General features: G+C 32.0%; 1 protein-coding gene across 10 annotated transcripts; it reads right to left on the reverse strand.

The window, feature by feature from the left end:
• Window positions 1–507: 507 nt before the first annotated feature.
• LOC114298843 (uncharacterized) lies at window positions 508–8,589 on the reverse strand. Of its 10 annotated transcripts, none has more exons than XM_082916924.1 (8): window positions 8,323–8,589; window positions 7,185–7,913; window positions 6,175–6,391; window positions 5,327–5,394; window positions 3,396–4,899; window positions 2,928–3,103; window positions 1,862–2,048; window positions 508–1,760 (listed from the first exon to the last, which is right to left on the reverse strand). In XM_082916924.1, the coding sequence occupies exons 3-8, from the start codon at window positions 6,314–6,316 to the stop codon at window positions 1,117–1,119; spliced, it is 2,721 nt and encodes a 906-aa protein (XP_082773050.1). In that variant the 5' UTR covers window positions 6,317–6,391; window positions 7,185–7,913; window positions 8,323–8,589; the 3' UTR covers window positions 508–1,116. The 10 variants fall into 10 exon arrangements, with proteins under 10 accessions (XP_082773050.1, XP_082773055.1, XP_082773051.1 ...); XM_082916929.1 differs by having other exon boundaries at window positions 6,144–6,391; XM_082916925.1 differs by having other exon boundaries at window positions 8,008–8,562.
• Window positions 8,590–22,371: the final 13,782 nt, after the last annotated feature.

Raw genomic sequence — 22,371 nt, forward strand, 5'->3', positions numbered from 1 at the left:
TACTTTCAAGAGATCCCACAGAAAGTCTTTAACTTGGTATGACCATTTAAACAAAATTGTAGGCTGACTTTTTGCAAGAATAGTTTGGATATGTTGACAATTTTTGGTTATTTCAAATTTGATAAAAGAAATGGGAGAGCTTATGTTCACACAACACAATGTTCAGATATCAAATTCAAACCTTGTTCTGTAGTTGATATCTGAACAAATTAATTAAGAATTTAGTGTTAAAATTAAGTCAAAAGTTAGGAAGTAGTGTGTGATTTAATTGAATTATTTTTTTCCCCTAGGAAAATTAATGTTTTTTTAAATTAGAAATTGTGTATAATAGAAGATTCAGAAAGAAAATAAGACAAAAAAGGAAGAGACAAGAGGGCCTAAAAGGGTATTAAGGCCATTTCTTGTCTGTCGCTACTGGAGTTACAATTTAATTCAAAACCATATGCCATTATATTTAAACCATAAAAATTGGGAAAATTTGAAGATCAACAATACCACGAAGAAAGCTTGTCAAATGCAAACAACACTCCTGTCTACATTACACTTTTCATTTTTCATTTTTTTTTTTCAATTACAACTTACTAGTCACCACTCACAAAACTCACAAAAACCCACAAATGTGTAATTACATCAGTAAGAACTATGTCAAAAACAAAAACACAAAAACAAAAAGAGAAATGAATAGCATCAAACAACAAAAGAGGGAAAATTTTCACACAAATAGATACAAAACACAATCCACACACCATATCCTACAAATTATACAAGATGAACACCTCAAGTCATCAAGCCGTTGGGTTATAAATCCACTGCACAAAAAACGATGCTCGGTCATGGTCATGGTCATGGAAACGCCACAATCTGACATTATTTGTTTCCAGATGGAACACCTACTCCGGAGATAGATGTTTTCGATCCCTTCCCTATTTGGTAAGAATCTTTTATTTCGGCAAAGAAAGCTCATGAGCTAGGGTTAAACAGACTAGAAAATTTGTCATATCCATATAGTTTCAGTAGAGAATGTTAGAAAAGACCAACTTGGTGAGATGTCATAGCCACATCCCATGCTGCCTCAAGGTGGGCCCAAACGAACAACAAAATGAAGTCGGCTGCATTTTACAAATCTAAGTCATTAATCTCTACCAACTCTTCTGGGAGCATAGAAGAATCGACTTCTTCACCTTCATTTACAAAGCTCAATATGGCGTCTTCCACCAACTCTTCAAAAATGGCTTCTCCAATATCAATACTGATACTTTCAACATCGAATCGGAGGTCCATCCATGTTCCGGTTTTCGCCATGTCTTTTCTGACAATTTGGTCCAAAGTATGAGGAGAAGGCATTGGGAGCCGATGCCATTCAACTCCTTCCCATACTTCATGGATGAGACTCTCCCTCCTTGGGATTGGCCGAATGTTATGTTTTATGAACGACACCCAAGGGGAATTACCAAAATACCGCTCACAAACCTCCTGAAGAACTTCATTAGTACAATCAAAGAGGAGCTTTTGGTCATGACAAGATCGGTTTGAAAACAACTCTACTTCATCAAACAATGATGCGTCCAGAATTTGATCAGAAGATAGCCACCTCAAGAGAAATTCCTCCCAATTCAAGTCGGAAGCCAATAAAACTGCTTCAACATACTCAAACGCAGATTCCTCGTCCTCCATACAAGTACTTATGCAAATTTCTCGACTTGTAGCACAAATCATCCGTTCTTCGAAATGGATCTGCAGTGGCTGCATGGGAGGTTCGACTGTAGATTTTTGGGGCTTTAACTTAGAATTATATCAATGTGATATACAAAAGAAAAAAGTATTAAGTGCAGAAGCATTTTATATTTGGTATAAACCATACCTGTTTGGGATTTGATCCTTGCAGGGCTGATGTCATCTTCTGTGAATAATGGCTCAAGCACAGATACAGGGCTGGGCCGCTCTGATCTCTCATTGGTACTATCTAGATCTTCAACATGTTCGGTGATCGAAGAGCTTGGTGGAGACGTTAATGAAGAAGATAGTAATTGGTCCTGTTCAAATGAGTCCTAAAGAAAGAACAACAAGAACATTGTGATAGATTGAGTTAGAAACACAAGTGACCGAACCTGTAAACCTAAGAAGCACGGACAACTCTAAGGTAATGTGTCATATCCGACATTGACATAACACAACACTCGTTAAACACTTCCCAACACTTAGATGCACATAAAAAAAACATTACTAAGTTCAAATAAAATATTTGGGAATCCAATTATAAAACAAAAACAATTTAAATTTATACCTATTCTCCTCTTTTGAACTTTAAAAATTATATATTTGACTTAAATATTCATATATATATATATATAACATATAATAATTATTTATCCTTACATATGACATATAATAAATACATAAAATTATATATTTTGCATGTGTCCCTCACATGTTGTGTCATACATTTTTTAAAAATTTCTTTGTTGTATCACGTGCCCGTGCTTCTTAGCTACAAACTTAACCATTCATAGTAGTGGTTCTAATCATTCCACAGGTTTTCCAAAGCTTTTTAAAACATCTGAATCTAAAGTGTGTTCTTGTAAAATGTATTGATACAAGTTGTGACAAGATTAAATTGTTTCATACTAAAAGAGCATTTGAAAACTTTGGAAAGGAAAAACTCAGACAAGTAACTATTTGATGGTGTTTGGTTTGCTGGAATAATTTGACAGAGACATAGAATGACTATTCCATGGCCTTCCAATGGACATTCTACTAAATTGGTGAACAGTGATAACATTTCCAATGTAAATTCCTCTCTTTTTTTTTTACCAAAACAAACATGAGAATGGTATTCTGATGGAGTGATCATTCCATTCCAGTCGCATTCTAGTAAACCAGACACTGCATTAGTACTACAGAAACACCTGAGGGCAACAGGGCTTTACCAATTTCAAGCACGGGGCAGATTCATCTTCGTCACAAAGTTCAGGAAGATCACCGTTTCGCTCATCTCCAATAATGGAAGAGCTACACTGTTCAGCTGAAATGTCCATGATTCCGATCTCCACAATTTCAATCTCCTCCAGGACTAATTCATATGTTTCTAAAATCTCCACATCACCTGAACAAATTTTATGAACTGATTAGTAAGTCTTCAGCACAATGATTTAATAGAACTAGTGGTTGTGCAAACACAATGTGTGCTATGAAATCCACAACCAAAGCCGTTGAGAGATTTTTTAGGGGAAAAAAAACTCAACCAATTATGTATGGCAAAATTGCTCTTGCGTGGGCATTTTCAGAAATAAGAAGAAAAAAAAAAAGTGTTACAAAACTTCACCAATTTGGTTGTAGGCTTTATATAATAGTATAGATACTTCTCGACATAAGTTGGAGAATGGAGAAAACAATACCTTCACAACTCTTCTCAGGTCTCATAGAACACGATGTTTCTTCCACTGCATTAGCACGAGCAAGCTCATCCAAGACATCTGAATTTGCGTTGCAAGATTGTACCATGTCTTCAGGGTTGTCACTAATGCATGATTGATCATTTAAGTCTTGTTGTGAAGGACTTAGATGACTGACATGGTTTTCTTGTGTAAGCTGGCCTGTGTTTGCATTGTCCCTTCTGGGACTGCAAACAGGAGACAAATTGAACTCCGGAAGAGAGAGAATCCTCCCCAGTGATTTTGGTAATTGCTGGCTTGAAAAATCCTCAATCTCATCTCCATTGCTCAGCATTTCTGAGAGATGTTTCTTGGCCTCGACGTAGATGTTAGATACCCTAAGCTTGGCAAAATCAACAGTTTCATTTCCCGAGCTTGTTTCAGTGTCTTTTAGCTTGCAATTATTTTCTTTGTTCTTGACACCAATTGCGGGTCTGGCAAATCTTTCATTATAGAAATGGTTTCTATTCGGAGAATTCCATCCACCCTTTTCCCTGCCAACGCCTTTGTCATTATATCCCATGTTTTGATCATTGGAATGGGACCCATGCCTCTCCTTTCCCATAGCATTCTTTAATTTTCTTTTAATTTTGGTAAAAGAAAATTGGGAAGCAATTTTCTCAGTCTGCACTTTAGTCCCCAAGTCGTGATGAGCTTGCGGTGAGGAGCTAAGCTTCATTTCAGTTTCGGAAATTTGCACACTTTGTGGTCCGGGCTTCAAAATGACAATTCTACTTGAATTTTGACAATTTTCATCTCCATTCAGCACAATTTTTTCCTGAGATTTGCTCTTTCTCCTGAAGAAGTTGTGCGGCTTACGTGCAACGGGCTCAGATGGTTTTGAGTTATTTAGCTCCCCACCTAACAAGTTGAATGTTGCAGATGAATTCGAATTTTGGTCTTTCTCGCTCTGACCATCCTCCAAGTTGTCAAATTGCTTCATTGACAGCGAGTTCGGATCTTTTAGGAGTTTCAAAATCAATTCTTTATTCGAACTTAATGTCTGAAGTATATCTGTAAATTCTTTGGAGCGGTCAATTTTCCCATTCGTAAACCTCTGATCTACAAACACCTTAATTGCTTCAACAAATTTTTCGTCAAATATAGACTGAATGTCGAGATCATTATTCTGATAGATCTGCTGGCATATCTCGTTCAATAATACTTCCATATCAAAATTTTTGAAATTTTGTTCCTCCGAATCATGACGACGAGAGTTATCAGGCCCCAAGTTTTCAGCAGCATCCAACTCATAATTTATATCACAAGAACTCTTGCTAGATTTACTCGTTCGCTTGTGGTTCTTTTTCAGACGTCCACTATGTCCTGGATCAGATTCTTTGGCTTCGATACCAGCGTTACTTGTCTGCTTATTCTTTTCTTGTTCACTGAACATTTCTTCTTCCATTAGATCCTTTACACTTGTCCTAGCATCATCAGCTATTGGAGTGTCTCTTTCTTTACCGTCCTGAAACATTTTGGAAGCAAATAAATGTCACGAATTAGCTAAAATTCACCAATGTTGCAGATCATTCCCTTGAACTCCTTCCTACACTGCATCCCTGGTAAAATAAAAAGTAGACTGTCGGTTTCATTTTTAGAATCTGTTTTCTTTTTTTCTTTTTTTTTTCTTCTGAGAAAATAGAAATTAGTTTGACAAAAATGAACACCAAAAAAATATTTTCAAATTTTCAAAAATTATTTTCGGCCCAGAAAAGAGAAAATCATTTAAAAATGATGAGTTTTTTTTTTTTTTTTTTCATTTTTTTAACCAAATTAATTTTTAGTGTTTTTGGGGAAAAAAACAGAGAGCATATTTTGAAAACGAAACCAAATAGGTTATGATTTTCAAATAGGGATTTCATTTCAATACAAAAAATGTAATCCACACGTACATAAATTTCTTGAGGGTCCCCATTTGAGTTTTTCCGCATGTGCAGTTTAGAGGGGGAATACCGAGCACCTGTGTAAAAGGAAGATTCCCAATAATTAGACATGGAAAGAATAATTTACACACACACAAAAAAAAAAAAAAATTAAACCAGTGCAATGTGTATAGAGGAGCTGGCCTGCCCCAGCAAGGCCTCCTCATAGGTCCTGGGTTCAGACGCATACACCCCCTCCTTCCCCCTCCCCTTAGTTTTTTTTTTTTCAACATGTGCTTTCAGTTGCAACATTTTTAGAAAATATACCTTTTTTAGGCTTAAAAAATGGTAAAAATTATGCTTCTAAATAAAATAAAATAAAAACTATTTCTTGACAGTTTATATTTGTTGGGAACAAAGTTCTTCTTTTTTTTTCTTTTTTTTTTCTTTTCTTCATTTAAATAGCAACAAATGAATTAAGCTACTAGACTTGTATGAATTAAAATTCAAAAGGAGAACAATTACAAGCAAAAAAAATCCAGTTGAATAAGAAAACATTATCTTACAGAGAAGCACTCCCCAAAGACATATTGTTTTTAGTTTAAGGCCAGGCAAATTTTCAGAACTACATTATGGCCTTGTTTGTCATAATCTTAAAAAGTCAAAAAGTCAAAAATTCGTTATCCTATTTAAGTCACATCACCTTATTTAAGTCACATCACTTCTCTACCACATTATTTCAAACCCAACCCATATCCAACTCATATTTCATAAAAAGTCAAAAAATGCACTTATTTAGATTATCCCAAACTACAACTCAAAAAATTCAAAAACATTAACAGTTTACCATGGTCTTGCTTTATTAGATAACCTCTTACCAACATTTTGTCGCCTCCTATCCAAAAGCCGCTTACGAGTTGATCGACCATAGCGAAAATCAAAGAAACTAATGAAGCCCCATATGCAGCCTGCTTGATCTTTATCATATCGAATAGGGTGTCGTTGTGATTTCTTTGCCATAATGACAACGTGATTTCTTGAACTTTATCACAATCTGTTCATCCAGATTTCGTTGCTGATACAGCTACACGAGACCTGGCAAATGAGAAAATGGATGTACAAAAAAGTAAACACCAATACTAAAAAACAATCAAAATGAAATTCCACACACTTTGTGGTTTGTACATCTCCAATATAACAAACTAGAACTATATAAACTTCATTCCTCGACATGGAAACCATCAAATTGTCAAGATAAATTAAAAAGAGGAAGCAAGTAGAACTTTTGAGACATTGAGGAAGATAGGGCAATATATAGTTCTGATGAGAATAAGTTATGAAAGAACATTTCAAAATCTAGAAGTAAATATTGAAGATGCTCAGCAATATAGATTATTGTTGAACAATTGAGAAGCACAGATAAACAGATATACCAATGAATTCCAAATCTTCATTAACATTTTCAGGAGAATTCAATTATGGCTTCATAAATGGAAATTTTAAGGTTTTGTATGGATCTTGGATTTGAGGAGAGATTTGTGAACATTTTCCCTTGCCTTTTCTTTTCCCTCCACAATTTCTTTCTCAAATCCAAAATCCAAACTCAGCCTGAGCATGGCTTAAGAAAACCAGCCTGGTTGTTTCTTGAACCCTGTAGTCATTGTAGATTGTACAATCATCATATAAATAATACAGTCACTATTCTCATTATCCAAATGCAGTGAAAATTTTCTGGACCAGAAATGTCAAAATGAAAGTTATTTTCCAATTTACAATTTAAATGCTAAGATGGTGGATTATTGATTTGTTCTATCAACCATTCAAGCAAAAAATAAAAGAAAAAAGAAAAAAAAAATTGAAAATTTGGAAATGAAGGCTGGATAAAAACCTGAAAACAGAGTCCTTGAAATTGATAGGCCAATAAGAACAATCATGCAGCTAATTATTCTCTCAAAGAAGAGAAGAGATTCCAATTTCAAATCCTCAAGCTTTCCAAAAGAGTCAATCTCAAGGAACTAAACCTTTGTTTGGCTGGCAAGGAATCACAACTTTCTTTTTTTCAACTTTTCATCCATAAAGCCTCAACCAGTAATGGTATTCTGATCTTCCCTTAGAAGACAAGATCAAGTCTGACAAATTATACTTACTCTAAACTCCGAAGATTATGATTGGTTCATAACCCAATTCTTCACAATCAAACCACAATAAACAACACTAATCAACAAACAACTTCGTTGTTGAAGGATGTGATCAAGATCTTAGAAAGCATTCAATGTTGCCTTGAAAGATGTTAAACACATCCCATAACCCATTGGTGCAAACCCAAAACCTCACTCTTTCCACCCCACTTTCCTAGATTTTACTACACTCCAAACAACAACAATCCCCATTACATACAGACTCAACAAATCTCCTCCAATGTCAAATCTTCAACCCTCAAAACACCAAATTGCTCCAATCTTTCTGAAATACTGGTCTTCATATCTCTGAGAAATATGAACAGTTACCTTATGGGTGTCTTCAACAACCCAAAAGAAACAGACCCCAAATAGTTGAACCACCAAATGAAAAATTGAAGACCCAATTCAAACCCTTTTCAAGTACCCAAATCAAATTCCTGCAAATTCCAAGCATATCATCACAAACCCACAAAAAATAAAAATAAAAATTTCCCAGTAGGTATCTATCAAGAAAAAAAAATCTCAACCAACCCCGAAATGCTAAAAATCAACCATGCGCAAATTCTTATCAAAACTGGAAAAAAGGGGTTTGTGGGTAATCTTGACCGACCAAAAAGGGAGAGACACAGAAGGCTAGAACACCGACCCACGTATTATAATAGAGGAGGGTAGGTGTGGGGCAGCCATTAAAGACTGAGGAAAGTTGAAGAAGAGAGTCGTGAAGAAGAAGAGGAAAGGCTGGAAAGTGAAACTGTGAGTGCATGAGAGAGAGAGAGAGAGAGAGAGAGAGAGAGGTGCAGGACGGTGCTTGGTGTGTGTTGATGGAATGGGAAGAAGAGTACGTACGTGACACCTGGGATTTGTGTTGGTGGGACCATTACCATCATCAGAGCTTTCCATTGAAGAAAAGGTATGTGGTTTGTGCAATTTTCTCTCTTTTTGTAGCAGAAATTCCACGTTCAACTACCATCAATACTCTCTCTCTGGATGGCACCTTGCAATTTTTAGTCGGAGAAAACGTAGGAGAGAGAGAGAGAGAGAGAGAGAGAGAGGAGACAACACGGGGGGTTGAGAATTGACTAGTGTAGATTTACATGTAACTTGTAAGAGCATCTCCAACGGTGTACCAAATATTTCACTAAATCTGTGTAAAAAATGGGTCATTTCTTTAATTTGATACTTCGCGCTCCAACGATTCAACATCAAATCCGTTTCATCAAATTTGCGCTGGGCAACCGGTTGGTTGATCGGCCGGTCGACCGGCCGGTCAATCGGTAATGGCAAAAAAATTTTTTTTTTTTTTTTTTTTTACCCGTTTGAACCTTTTTTTTTAGAACTTTTTGAACTTTTGGTGGTCGACCGGGTGGTCAACCGGCCGGTCGACCGGGTGGTCGACCACCTAGGCAAATTTTTTTTTTTTTTTTTTTTTTGGACTGGTTTGAACCTTTTTGTGAACGGTCTGAACTTTCTCCGGGGCGACCGGTTGGTTAACCGGTTGGTCAACCGGATGGTCGACCTGTTCGTCTCATCCCAACGGTTAGGAACAGTGATTTGCTGAAATGCTTCGCCTGCACTCAGTTTGGTACCATTTTTGCTGAATTCTGGATTTGATATCGATTTGGTGAAACCGTTGGAGCGTGAAAAAGTGGGTTTTTCATCAAAATTTAAATCTGATGCTGGGTTTGGTTCACCGTTGGAGATGGTCTAAGGTACAATTTATGGCATCTTCAGATTCGTGAGAAATATGATAAAAAATAAAAATAATCAAAAGTATAATTACTAAGACCATCTCCAACGCTTCATTAAACTTGACATTAAATTTAAAATTTGATAAAAAAAAATATTTTTTTGAGCTCTAACGGTTTCACCAAATTGATATCAAATCCATAACTCATCAAACCTTTCACCAAAATGAGAACAGACTCCGCATTTCACCAAATCACTGTTCCTGACCGTTGGGAGCTGGTCAGAAAGTTTCAAAAAAAGGCTCAAACAATTAAAAAATATATATATTTTCCCTCACCAGTCGACCGGCCGGTCGACCAAACTGTTGTCCCGGGACAGATTTGGTGAAAGATGAACCGTTGGAGCATCTGGTATCAAATTGGGAAAATTGTGATTTTTTTACTCAGATTTGATGAAAAGTTTGGTGAACTATGGAGATGCTCTAACCCTCGTTTAAGTTGATTTTTTTTAGTTTGATTTTTTTTTTATTAATTATTTTAGTCTGATTTATGTTTAAAATAACTTTAAATTTTTTTATAGTTAATTTGATATTTATGAGAGAAAAATAAAATAATTATAATTTAAATATGACATTTTATCTTATTAATTATTTTAATTTTATTTTTTTATCTTTATTAATTGTTGTAGCTAGTAAATTGCATTTTAAATGAGGCCTTAATCAAATCAACAAAGTCTGACAAAAAAACAAATATTATTTTTGACAAGAGATATATTATTTCACCAATCGAGTTACATGCGAAATATTCATACTTACGGGTTGTTTAGAGTCTTGTATGTATATTTTAACTTTTTAGGCTAAAAATTTTAAGAAAAAAATATAATTGTTTGGGTTAATTTTTTAACTTTTTACAAAAAATGTGTATTAAAAATTTATATAAATTAGTGTGTAAGAGAAGATAAGGATTGTGAGTTGTACAGCCGTACCGTCTGCGCAGGCTGAATTGATGCTAAGAAATGCTTGCCTACTTTTCAGGCATTGCATTGGACGGTGTTGTTCGACCCGTGGGGAACATCACAAGTTCCGTTTTGATAATATGAACCGTTTAATGTGTAGAACTCGTCGAGTACTATATGCCTATAAAAAATCACGTTGATCGAATATCGATAGCTATCTGATCGGATTATTTTTTTTTCAACCGTTAACTATAACACCATCCATTTTTTTATACAAAATTGATTTGATCATGTTGTTAGCGATATTCGATCAACGTGATTTTTTACAAATATATAATATTCGACGAGTTTTACACATTAAACGGTTCATATTATCAAAACGAGACCCGTAATAGGCTTCCATGAACCAAACAACACTGTCCTGTGTAAATTTGTTGTGCACCCGTGTGTAATTTGTACCAGGACAGACCCATCACTGTATCATACATTCATGACTTGTACTTTCCATTAATATAAATTTTTTTTTTATATGTTTAATTTATAAATAGTTATAATTTTTTAATTTTTTAAAATAATTTTTTGACTTTTTATCTTTTTTAAGACATACCAAACCAACCCTTAATCATTTTAACAAAGTGATTTTTACTGATGAACTCGTTTATATTAACACATCAATTATAAAAATTACACAATTGTATCCCTTTTAAAGGTAGTTCCAAATGTGAATGTAATACATTTTTATAATTAAAGAGGTTAAAATATACAAATTGATGACGAAAGGGTAAAGTGATTTCGTTAATAATTGAGAGAATCTGAGTGTAATTAAACCTTGTTAATATCCATTTATTTGAGATGAAAATTTTGTATGGAAATTATAAAAAAAAAATATTAAAATAATAGGAAGTAAAAAAAAAGAAAAAAAAGTACATACTTATTTGAGATGAAAATTTTTGGAGAAAGTTGTAATGGATACTTTTACGTTGTGTTTGATTGGGAGATTTAAGGAGGAATTTGGAAAGGGAAATGGAAAAGTTAGGTAAAATGCGAATAAAATATATCTACATTTCACCTAGTTTCACACACCTTTTCCTTTTCCATTTCTAAATCCTTCAACCAAACACAACATTAGGAGATAGGCATCGTTTGGGAAGAAGGTTTGTAAGCTTTTTTGACTATTTTAGTCACAAAAGACAAAATAGGCTATTTTAGCTACAACCAACAAAATATCATATCCAATCCACAATCATTATACTCTTCTCTCACAAAAAAAAAGTCAAAAAAATTAAAAAGCCAAAAAACTCTTCCCAAACTAAGCTTTTTAGTCCAGGCTAAAATAACAAAAAAAATCAAAAAGTCAACCCACTTCCCAAATCAAGCTTAATGTATTTTGGAGTAAATTGAAAATCAGGTCTCGTTTGAAATGTAAGTTGGTTTTTTAATTTTTTTTGATTATTTTAATTTGAGGTTAAAAAGTTTTATTAGGATGGATTTTTTTGACTTTTATAAAAAAAAAAAATTGAAATAATTATAGTTTAAATATAATATTTTTTAGTCTAAAATTAAAAAATATATTTTACCCTTTTGCAACTACTTTAACCCCAATCCATCCGAATCCTATACGCCAAACCAGTGCTCAAACTACCATATTGATAAGAATTGTAAAAAACCGAGTTAGTTCTTGTTTGACAATGACTTTTTTAGTTAAATTTTTTATTTTTTTAACTTTTTTTTAGCTTGGGATTTTTTTTGTCGTTTAGTATTATTGTTTGGTTTTTTTTGACTTTTTGGCATTGGAATTACAAATATTTTTTTGTCCTTTTGTAATTTTTTTGACTCTTTTTTATCCTTTTATGATTATTTAGCCCCAATTCAAAAACCAAACAACACCTTAATAAACAAAATAATTGATTTTTTTTTTCTCCATATATTCATGTGATTCTTGGATTCTTTGTTTGTTTTGTCAGATTATATTGTGAGAATTGAATAGGGATGACATTCACTCGGTTTGGTTTTTATTTAAAAAAAAAAAGAATTACTTTTTGGGTTTTCGTATTTTTATTATTTTTACTAAATCTTTTTAAGAAAAATTATTTATAAGTTCTATTAAGGAGACTTATGTTACATATGGTCCTACTAAAAAAACTTATGTTCCCATAAGTCCTGTGAGAAGTTTGTTGACACATTTACCCTCAATATTAGTTGTTAATATCATAAATAATAGTAAAACCATATATAGGAAATTGAATGTTATCATAAATCATATCTATATAAACGTAACGTAACGTGACACCTATACGTAACATGACACCTACATAAACGTAACGTGATATCTATGATCTATGGTAGGAAATTGCATGTTACCATAAATCATATCTACATAAACGTAACGTAACGTGACACCTACATAAACGTAACGTGACACCTATGATCTATGGCAACATTTAATTTCCTATATAGGAAATTGAATGTTACCATAGATCATATCTACATAAACGTAACGTAACGTGACACCTATACTCTATGGCAACATTTAATTTCCTATATAGGAAATTGAATGTTACCATAGATCATATCTACATAAACGTAACGTAACGTGACACCTATATAAACGTAACGTGAAACCTATGATCTATGACAACATTCAATTTCCTATATAGGAAATTAAATGTTACTGAGGGGGAGATTTGTAGGCTGGTTTGGGCCGTGGTAGAAGCGGGGCGAATTGAGGGCCGAGCGCGTTTGGGCCGAGATAACTTGGGCTTGTCCAGAGGTGGTTTTGCTCGGTCAAGGCCCAGGACCATGTTTGGACCGAGCTACTTGGGCTTGTCCATGTCCAGTGTCGATTTTGCTCGGCCAAGGATTAGGTCCCGTGTTTGGGCCGAGCTTACTTGGCCGAGATGATCTCCTGCCAACCCGGGTTCCATGTTTCGCACGTTTAGCTTGGCGGGAAAGGCCTTATGTTTACCGGCTCGACTTGTCTTGAACTCAGCTCTACCGGAATGCTACTGAGCTCGGTTGTTATGGAGCACGGCGGGTGGAGCACTCAGACTCGTTACGCAGCAAAGTCGTGTGAGGCCGAGGTGATGCCGCCGGACTACCGAATTCCCGCTAGTGTTGTCTGGCGGTTTGGTTAGGTGGTGTTCACTGGATTTGCGCTGACAGATGGGAGAGCAGCTCCACGTGTCAAGAGACTAATGGGTGCAGAGTTGAGCGCAGAAAGTATATAAGTATAACTACGCCCCCCATGTTGGGGATGAAACATCATTTGGTGAGATAAACTTACATTCATTCAACTTTTCTCTCTCTCTCTCTCTCTCTCTCTCTCTCTCTCTGAGTATGTACTAACTTAACCGTCGAAGGGGTTTTTCGGCAACACACCGTCGGGTAGCTCACCGCTGTTGTGTTCTCAGGTTGATCGGATAGATTCGGAGCTTGGACGAAAGGAGTACGGACAACGACGAATATTTCCTTTGCGTACAGTTACCATAGATCATATTTATATGAAACGTAATGTGACACCAACATAAACCAACAACATTTTCTTATTCAATTTAAAAAAATAAAAACTCATTAAGTTTGCGAAACGTAACGTGACACGTTACATTACGTTTATGTAGGTGTCACGTTACGTTTATGTAGGTGTCACGTTATGTTACGTTTATATAGGTGTCACGTTACATTACGTTTATGTAAGTGTCACGTCACGTTACGTTTATGTAGGATTTTGTGGAATACATTCCTATCTAAATAGGACTTGAGACTTTATAATAAATTACACAGGACTTAGCCTACCATAAGTGTCTGAAAAATGACTTATAAATAAGTCTCCCATGTTTTTAATATTTTAAGTAATTTTTAAAAAATTTAAATACACCTAACATAAATACACTTAAAAAGTATAATATTTGTAAAAAAAATATTTAAAAAATTTATTAAATACCAAAAATTAAAAAAATACAAAAATTCAGTACATTTTTCATATTTTTGTGTATTGATTAATTTTTTAGAATATTTTTCACAAATATTTTACTATTTAGATATATTTAAGTAAGGTGCATCTAAAAAAGTAAAAAAAATAACTTAAAATTTAAAAATATTCACTAAAAAAAAAATATAATTTTCAGAAAATTGAATTTAGAAGATTGAAACCAAACATACTTATTAAGTTTTATTTAGAGTATTGCTATTAGCACTCATCAACTATTTTGGACCTCTTATGTTTTTGGATTCCCACTTATAAATCCTAAAATCTTAAAATTTATTTTCTCTCCCCAAATAATACCAAAATTATCCTTATAAAAACATTTCACTCATTCAAATGTACACCCCTACACCTCCTATACCTCAAAAAATCTCTCTCCCAAAATCTTAACAAAACCAACAACAGTGAAACCTCCCGAAACTAGTAAAAAAAAAAATTGTGGTGATTAAGAAGTTTTTTTCCTTTACTTTATTACGAGATTTGTTAATTTCTTTGATTTTTTTTCTATTACACAATCCACTTTTATGCTTTTATGATTAGTTTTCTGTGATTCATCTATGGCCTTACTGTACTTGTATGATCTCTGTGAGAGCAAAACTGGGGAGAATTTCACCATCTAATAGTGGTCTAACCTCCTTTGTTTTGCTTACTTCTGCTGCTGTTTCGGTTATCTATTCCTAAACAAATAAAAAATATTCGATTACCTATTCCTGAACAAATAAACAATGTTCAGACCTATGTTTCCAAATTTTAGTCATATGTTAGGGAGTTCAATCCTGAAAAAATGACGAACAGTTTTATTATTTTTGTCATTTTTTTTTGAAGAAACTTATCCTTATAAAGCCAATATTCTTTGAACTAAGAATACCATCAAAGTTATAAATCTTTTTTGAGTTTTTATTGTTATACTCTTATCGTCTCATGGAGTTATGGTTGCCCGAAAAATTTTCACTCATTGTCATTGCCAAAGAAGTTTATGTAATCAAATGATTACCACAATTGTCATTGGAATATCATCGCTAATGGATTTTCAAAGTTTTGAAAGTGGGTAAGTTTTAAATGTGGGATTTGAGGAAAATGGATGAGTGGTCTTATAAACCCTAACTCATGATGTAATGAGTGTGTGAGTTTAATTGTGAGATGGGATATTTCAAACTTTTTGATATCCTTTTTAGTAATTTCATTTGAAGTTATTATTATAATAAAAAAAATGAGGAGTCTAAAATAATTGATGGGATACTAATAGTAGCACTCTTTATTTATCAAATAATTAATTGGATTTTCGGGTAAGGCAAAATGGAAAAAATAGGAAAAATCATTTTTCACTATTAAAAAAAAAAAGATAATAAAGAGAGACAAATTATGTGAACAATTGTAGGAAATTACCAAATCATAATTTATTTATTTTTTTCCAAACAACAAACCACACGATAAAAGGATAAGTACGCCTTTAGTTGTCTCAATCTCTCTTTTATTCTGCAAACAAATGGGATAAGGTGTAGAAATGTATATTGACGTAATTTTTTATGATATATTGGCAATTTACATTAATTTATAGAGCAATACTATATAGTTTGAATTTGATCTTATCTTGAATGTCTTGAATTTTGTTTTGTTAGTCATTCGGCCAATTGTCCGGTAAAAAAGTTAATAGTCGCGATCGATAATGTGACAATCATGATAGATAAATACTGATCGTTCGGGTGGTCGTTCAACCAGTCAATTAGTGAACCCAAATTTAAGCCATTCAAGACAGTGCAATTCAAGCACCAAGAATTACCCTAATTTATAATTGCTTATGAAATTGTTTGTAATGATCTCCTTTTTTTTTTTTTTTTTTTTTTAATACTTATCAATTGGGTAATTTGACATCATTACAATGATGGCAATGATCATCCCATTTTGAATTCAAATTTCGGTTTACCTCTCTTTCACCCATGTTGTTCTTTGTAGTGGTTAATAATTAGACTTGTCATCATACAGCCAAGTAAAGATTTGTGCCTCATTATTACTAGCAAAGTCACCTATTTGGTTTTGAATTTAAAAAAATTTTAATTCGTATTTTTATATATTTTTTTATGATTTTTAATTAATTTTTTAAATTTTTTTTAGATCAACTTAATCTTAATATACTTAAAAAGTAAAAAATGTATACAAAATTCTTTAAAAAATTCATTGAATATAATAAAATATGAAAATATATTGAATTTTTATATTTTTAATATTTTTATATTTGATGAATTTTAAAAAAAATAAAAATATTATACTTTGTAAGTGTATTTAGATTAGATATATCTAAAAAATAAAATTTAAGTTAAATAATAAAAACATTAAAAAAAACGAAACATGGTTTCTTTTTTCTTTTTTGAAAAGCCAAATGGTGATGGTACAAAAAAATAAAATAGATTAATTTAGTCAATAAGATAAAATATTATATTTAAATCATAATTATTTTATTTTTTTTATCCTAACCATCACATCCAAATGAAAAAAAAAATCAAAATTAGCCAAAAGGTCAAGATAAATTAATTTTTCCTAAACGAAAGCTCAATTTGAATAAAAGGAACATGTAATCTTAAATTTCTAATACAGATAACAAAAGACTTTACTAGCTACGTTAATTAAAAGTTACATATTAACCAAAAAAATTATAGTACTTTTATAAAAAAATCTTATATATATGTATATATATGTATATGTTACGATGGTATCAAAGGTTTAAATATGATGGCCTGTTTTGGCTTATTTTGACAACTCGGTTAAAAGTTATGTTTTTGATTTTTTGATTTTTTAGGTCATATTATTTATTTTTTATTTTTTCATACATTTAAAAAAAAATTCAAAAAATTAGTTTTTAACATGCTTTCCTAAACAAACCTTTAGAAAGTACGTTAATATTTTTTGCATTTGGTAAATTTAAAAAAAATAAAAAATATTATACTTTTTAAGTATATTTAAATTAAGTATATCCAAAAAATAAAAATTTGCATTAAATATTAAAAAAATTCACACAAAAAAATGAAAAATAAAAAACTTAGGTTGCGTTTGGTAGAGTTTTCTAAATATGATTTGATAATAGAATTGTATTTTGAGTTTGTGAGTTTTAAAATTATGATTTGAGTGTGAAAATTTTGTTTGGTAAATGAGTTTTGAATTGAGTGAGAAATTTTTAATGTGACATATGATATTTGATACAAAAATTTACAACTCATAACCAAACACATAACTCAAAATTCTATTAAAGCTCATAAATTTTTTTAAAAAATTTAGAAAATATTTTTTATTGAATATATAAAAATTAACATGTGTCAATTGAAAAAAAAAAAAAAAATTACACTGTTCCTGTCAACCGGCCGAACGACTGGTAGGACGTTCGGTTAGTCCAAATTTTCTCGCATTCGGCCGCGTTTTCAAAATTGAGTGTGGAATTAATTTTTAAAAACCATAAACAAACACCATGTTCAAATCAAATTCTGGAACTAACGTTTCAGAGCTCAACGAAACGGAGCCTTAATTTTTTTAAAAATAGATTTAGTTTTTTTGGAACCAAACATGGTTTCTTTTTTCTTTTTCGAAAAGAGCTATATTTTATGCATTTCTTGCCCAAAAAAATAAAAACCTTTTCAGAGCTTATTTGGGAAGAGCTAAAATGCCTAAATAAGTACAAAAGACAAAATAGTTTAATTTAGCTAATAAGATAAAATATCACATCTAAATCATAATCATTTTTGTTTTTCTCTCATAAACAACCCATCTAAACTAAAAAAAATCAAAAGTTCTTTCTAAACGTAGCCAAGAAGTTAAGCTAAATTATTTGTTTGAGAATTGACTATTTTATTTAATTTTTTGATATTTTATGAAAAGATTTACAGAAAAATAAAAAAAAAATAATATAATAACTTTTTAATTTTTTTTTTACTAAATTTTAAATATCCAAACGAGAAGTCTTCCTAACGAAGGCTCAATTTGAATAAAAGGCACATTTAATCTTAAATTTCTAATACAGACACGAAAAGACTTGACTAGTTACATTAATTAAAACTTACATATTAATCAAAAAAATTATAGTATTTTCATCAAAAAAAAATCTTATATAATATATTATGATGGTATTTAAATATATTATGATGGTATCAAAGGTTTAAATATGATGATGACCAATTTTGAAAAGTAATTTAAAAATTAATTTTTTAATTTTTTTAACTTTTTAAGAAAAATATACAAAAAAATAAAAAAAATTATATGATTAAAAAAAATTTAAAAATTTAAAAATTAACTTTTAATTATATTAATAAAATAAGCAGATGTCTAAAATCGAGTGGTACTACTAAGCCTCCGTTTGGGAAGTGGGTTGACTTTTTGATTTTTTGACTTTTTTGGCTATTTTAGCCCGGGCTAAAAAGTTTGGTTTGGGAAGAGCTTTTTGACTTTTTGACTTTTTTAGCTTTTTTTGTGAGAGAAGAATGTAATGATTATGGATTGAATGTGATATTTTATTTTTTGTGGCTAAAATAGTCTATTTTGTCTTTTGTGGCTAAAATAGCCAAAAAAACCCCGTTTAACTCTTGCCAAACGGAGCCTAAAAGTGCAACTTCTCTTCCTCTATTTCCTTCATAGTAAATGTTAAGAAAAATAATGAGAAATGTCTCTGACGTTTAATCCAAAAGTACTAATCGGTGTGTTTGGTTTGAGTTTTTTGAATTAAGTTTTTTGAAAATTGAGTTTTTTAATTTTCGTGTTTTTTTGTTTTTAGTGAATATTTTTAAAATTTTAAACATTTTTTTTACCTTTTTAGATGTACCATACTTAGATGTATCTAAAAAGTAAAAAATTTGTAAAAAAATATTTTTAAAAATTAATAAATACTTAAAAATATAAAAAATGTACTGAATTCTCGTATTTTTTTTTATATTTTTGGTATTTAGTGAATTTTTAAAAGGTTGTTTTTTAATTTTTTTTTTTTTTTACTTTTTAGGTATATTTATGTTTGGTATGTCTAAAAATTAAAAAAATTGCTCAAAATATGAAAAAAATTCAGTAAAAACAAAAAAACATGAAAAATAAGAAAGTAAAATTTTCTAAAAAGTATTTTTGAAAAGTGATAACCAAGCATAGTGAATAGTTTTAATGTTGGTATGAATTTCACGTGATGAGATATTTTGCTCGTGTTCTTCTTTTTTGATCTTTTAGTTCGTTAGAACTGATTTAGTGGTACAAATTTAGAGGTCCCACTCCCTGTTGGCAAATAATTTATATATTATGGGTGTATTTTTCTTTTTAAACTTTAAGGTGTGTTTGGTAACGTTTACGTTTTCAGTTTATATTTACAAAAATTTTATAAACTGATTTTTGTTTAATTTTTGTTTATTTTTAGAAAAACATAAACTACAAACGCGTTTGGTAATTGATAAAATTTTTAAAAAAATTTAAAAATATAAAAAAGAGTGAGCAATGGCAAGTGGAGGCGGAAGTCGGCGGTGGAAAGTGGTGACGGTGGGTGGTGGCGAGTGGGTGGGTGGTAGCGAGTGGGTGGTGGTGGTGGTGGCAGGTGGTGGGTGGTGGTGGCAAGTGGGTGGTGGGTGGGTGGGTGACGGTGGTGGGTGGTAGTGAGTGGGTGATGGTGGTGGTGGTGGTGGTGGTGGGTGGTGGGTGGTAGTGGTAGGGGTAGGTGGGTGGTGGCGGGTGGGTGGTGATTGTAGGAGGGTGGGTGACGGTGGCGGGTGGCGGGTGGTGGCGGGGGGTGGGTGGCGGGTGGTGGTGGGTGGTGCGTGGTGATGGTAGGTGGGTAGGTGACGGTGGTGGGTGGTAGCGAGTGGGTGGTGGTGGTGGCGGCAAGTGGGTGGCAGGTGGTGGTGAGTGGTGGCGGGTGGTGGTGGTGGCGAGCGGTGGATGGTAGTGGCGGGTGGTGGGTAGTGGTGGGTGGATGGCAGGTGGGTGGTGGGTGGTGGTGGTGGCGGCGGCGAGGGGTGGGTGGTGGTGGCGAGTGGGTGGCAAGTGGGTGGTGGGTAGTGGTAGCAGGTGGCTAGTGGGTGGTGCTGGGGAAGACGGTGGTGGAAAATGATGGCGGGTGGTGACTAGTGTTGGGTGGTAAAAAAAAAAAAAAACTCAAAACTCAAAACGGAAACACATTTTTTGTGTTTTTATTTTTTTGTCAAATTTATAAACTAAGACCACTTATTTATAAATCAAAAATTTTATCAAAAAGTTTTTATTTGAATTTTTTAAATTTTTATAAATATAAATAAAAAATTGAAAACGTAAGTATTACCAAACGACACCTAAATATTTAAAAATGCATTCTTCTTAAAAAAAAGTACTCAAAAATCACATTTTGCATGACAAAACAAGAATAATGACAGATGAGTTGCCATCAAGGTGACCTAGAAGAAATTCATCAATCAAGACATGGGTGACCTAGAAGAAATTCCACAATAGAGTATTTAATCATAAAAAGAAATGAGGCCCACTCTTTTATCACCCCTCACTAGTCAAATGGTCCATAAGAGACAATAGCTACCCCCACCAAATTTTGTCCACTAATCGATAAGTACAAACTTAGGGTTTGAGATAAGAAAATGTTAAAAATAAATTTTATAATTATTATCAGTATTTAAAATTAGGAGTTTTTTTTCATATTTTTTTTTTATTTACTTATGTTTCATTTAATTTATATTATTTTTTTATATTTTAATAAGTCTTATGGGTGACATAATTATCAAAATGTCTCCAATAATATTCACATTTACATTATGAATATTCCGTGATGTGAATGTTCAAACCATCAATGTGAATGTTTACATTGTGAATGTGAATATTCACACCATCAATATGAATGTTAACATGTTAATGTAAATATTCACATTGTAAAATATGAATGTTTACATCACCAAATTACTAACTGTTCAAAAAATATATTTGTAAGGTAGAAATGTACATAAAATACTTTAAATATAAGAATTAAGATTTAGTAGATCAAATGTCTAAATAATAAGATTTATTAAAATAAAAGAATATCTTATGAACTAATTAGAATACAAACACTTGAAAAAATATTTTCTAATAAATTTTCTTAAAAATTATGTAAAAATATATATAAAAATATTAAAATTATAAACATTTTAATATTTTTTATTTTTTGTTAACCGTCCTTACAATTGTCGTTGATAATATCTTTTGAGATGCCATTAATAATAGCTTTTGAGATAATATAATAGAAATTTTGTTTTTAATTTATGTATGATGTTGATGTGTACATTTTGCTCTACTTTAAGCTGAGGTGGCAATTTGTGATTGGACTTTTTTGTACAAACGTGTGCTAATGAGATTGGTAGACTACCCATCCATCATAAAAAAAATAATGATGATAATAATAATAGTACTTTAATAAGATTAAGCTAAGCATAGATGGGGTTATCGAATCTATGGTACTAATCAAAAATTTGTTCTTGTCTAGCTACAAAAAGTCTAGTGGTACCAAATAGGGACCATGGACATGAAATATTGTTAGGTCTCCATCTTTAATTAATTACCACTTTTATTTGGTGCAACTTAAAAATGGTGATGGGAAAGGATTGGCCTAATTTTTTCTTTCCTTGTCTCACTCTCATCCATCTAGCTCCCCTTTAACTAATTAGTGGTTGTGCACCACACCATGAAAACTACAACCCAAATAATTTATAGATTATATATATAAATTGAAGTAATTTTGTATAACAGAATTGCTTGCGAAAACACTTTAGGAATTAGAAAAAGTGTAATAAGTTTTTGAGGCTTTGTCTCCATTAATTTTACGAGAATATATAGTCTTTTGTTTAATATATATTGGCTTCTTTTAGGAAGCTGGTTAATTTTTAAATTTTTATTATTTTTTGACTATTTTAGTCTGGAGTTAAAAAGTGACTTTTTAAACTTTTTGTGAGAGATAGAATGTAATAATTATGGATTAGATGTGCTGTTTCGTCTTATTAGAGTAAAAAGTTTATTTTGTCCTTTTGTGATTAAAATAACTCCAAACACATCCCAATCCATCTTCTCAAAAGAGGCATTAAGCAATTATCAGGTCTAAACTTTAGAAATGGCCTTAAGTAGGAGTAAAAATAAAACTTCTGACCACTCATTTATCCCTTAAAAAGTTTAAACTCTTAACAATAATGTTATGTGCATTAAATTTTTATTTTTTTAAATGTGAATAAAAAATTAGTGTGTGTTAAGATTTATTGAGTGTGGCTAGAATCATACAAGGTCCACATTATAGTTTTTGTAGTGATTTTTAT

Source organism: Camellia sinensis, chromosome 2 (assembly GCF_055761805.1).
Source record: "Camellia sinensis isolate YWXY chromosome 2, ASM5576180v1, whole genome shotgun sequence".
Lineage (NCBI taxonomy): Eukaryota > Viridiplantae > Streptophyta > Magnoliopsida > Ericales > Theaceae > Camellia > Camellia sinensis.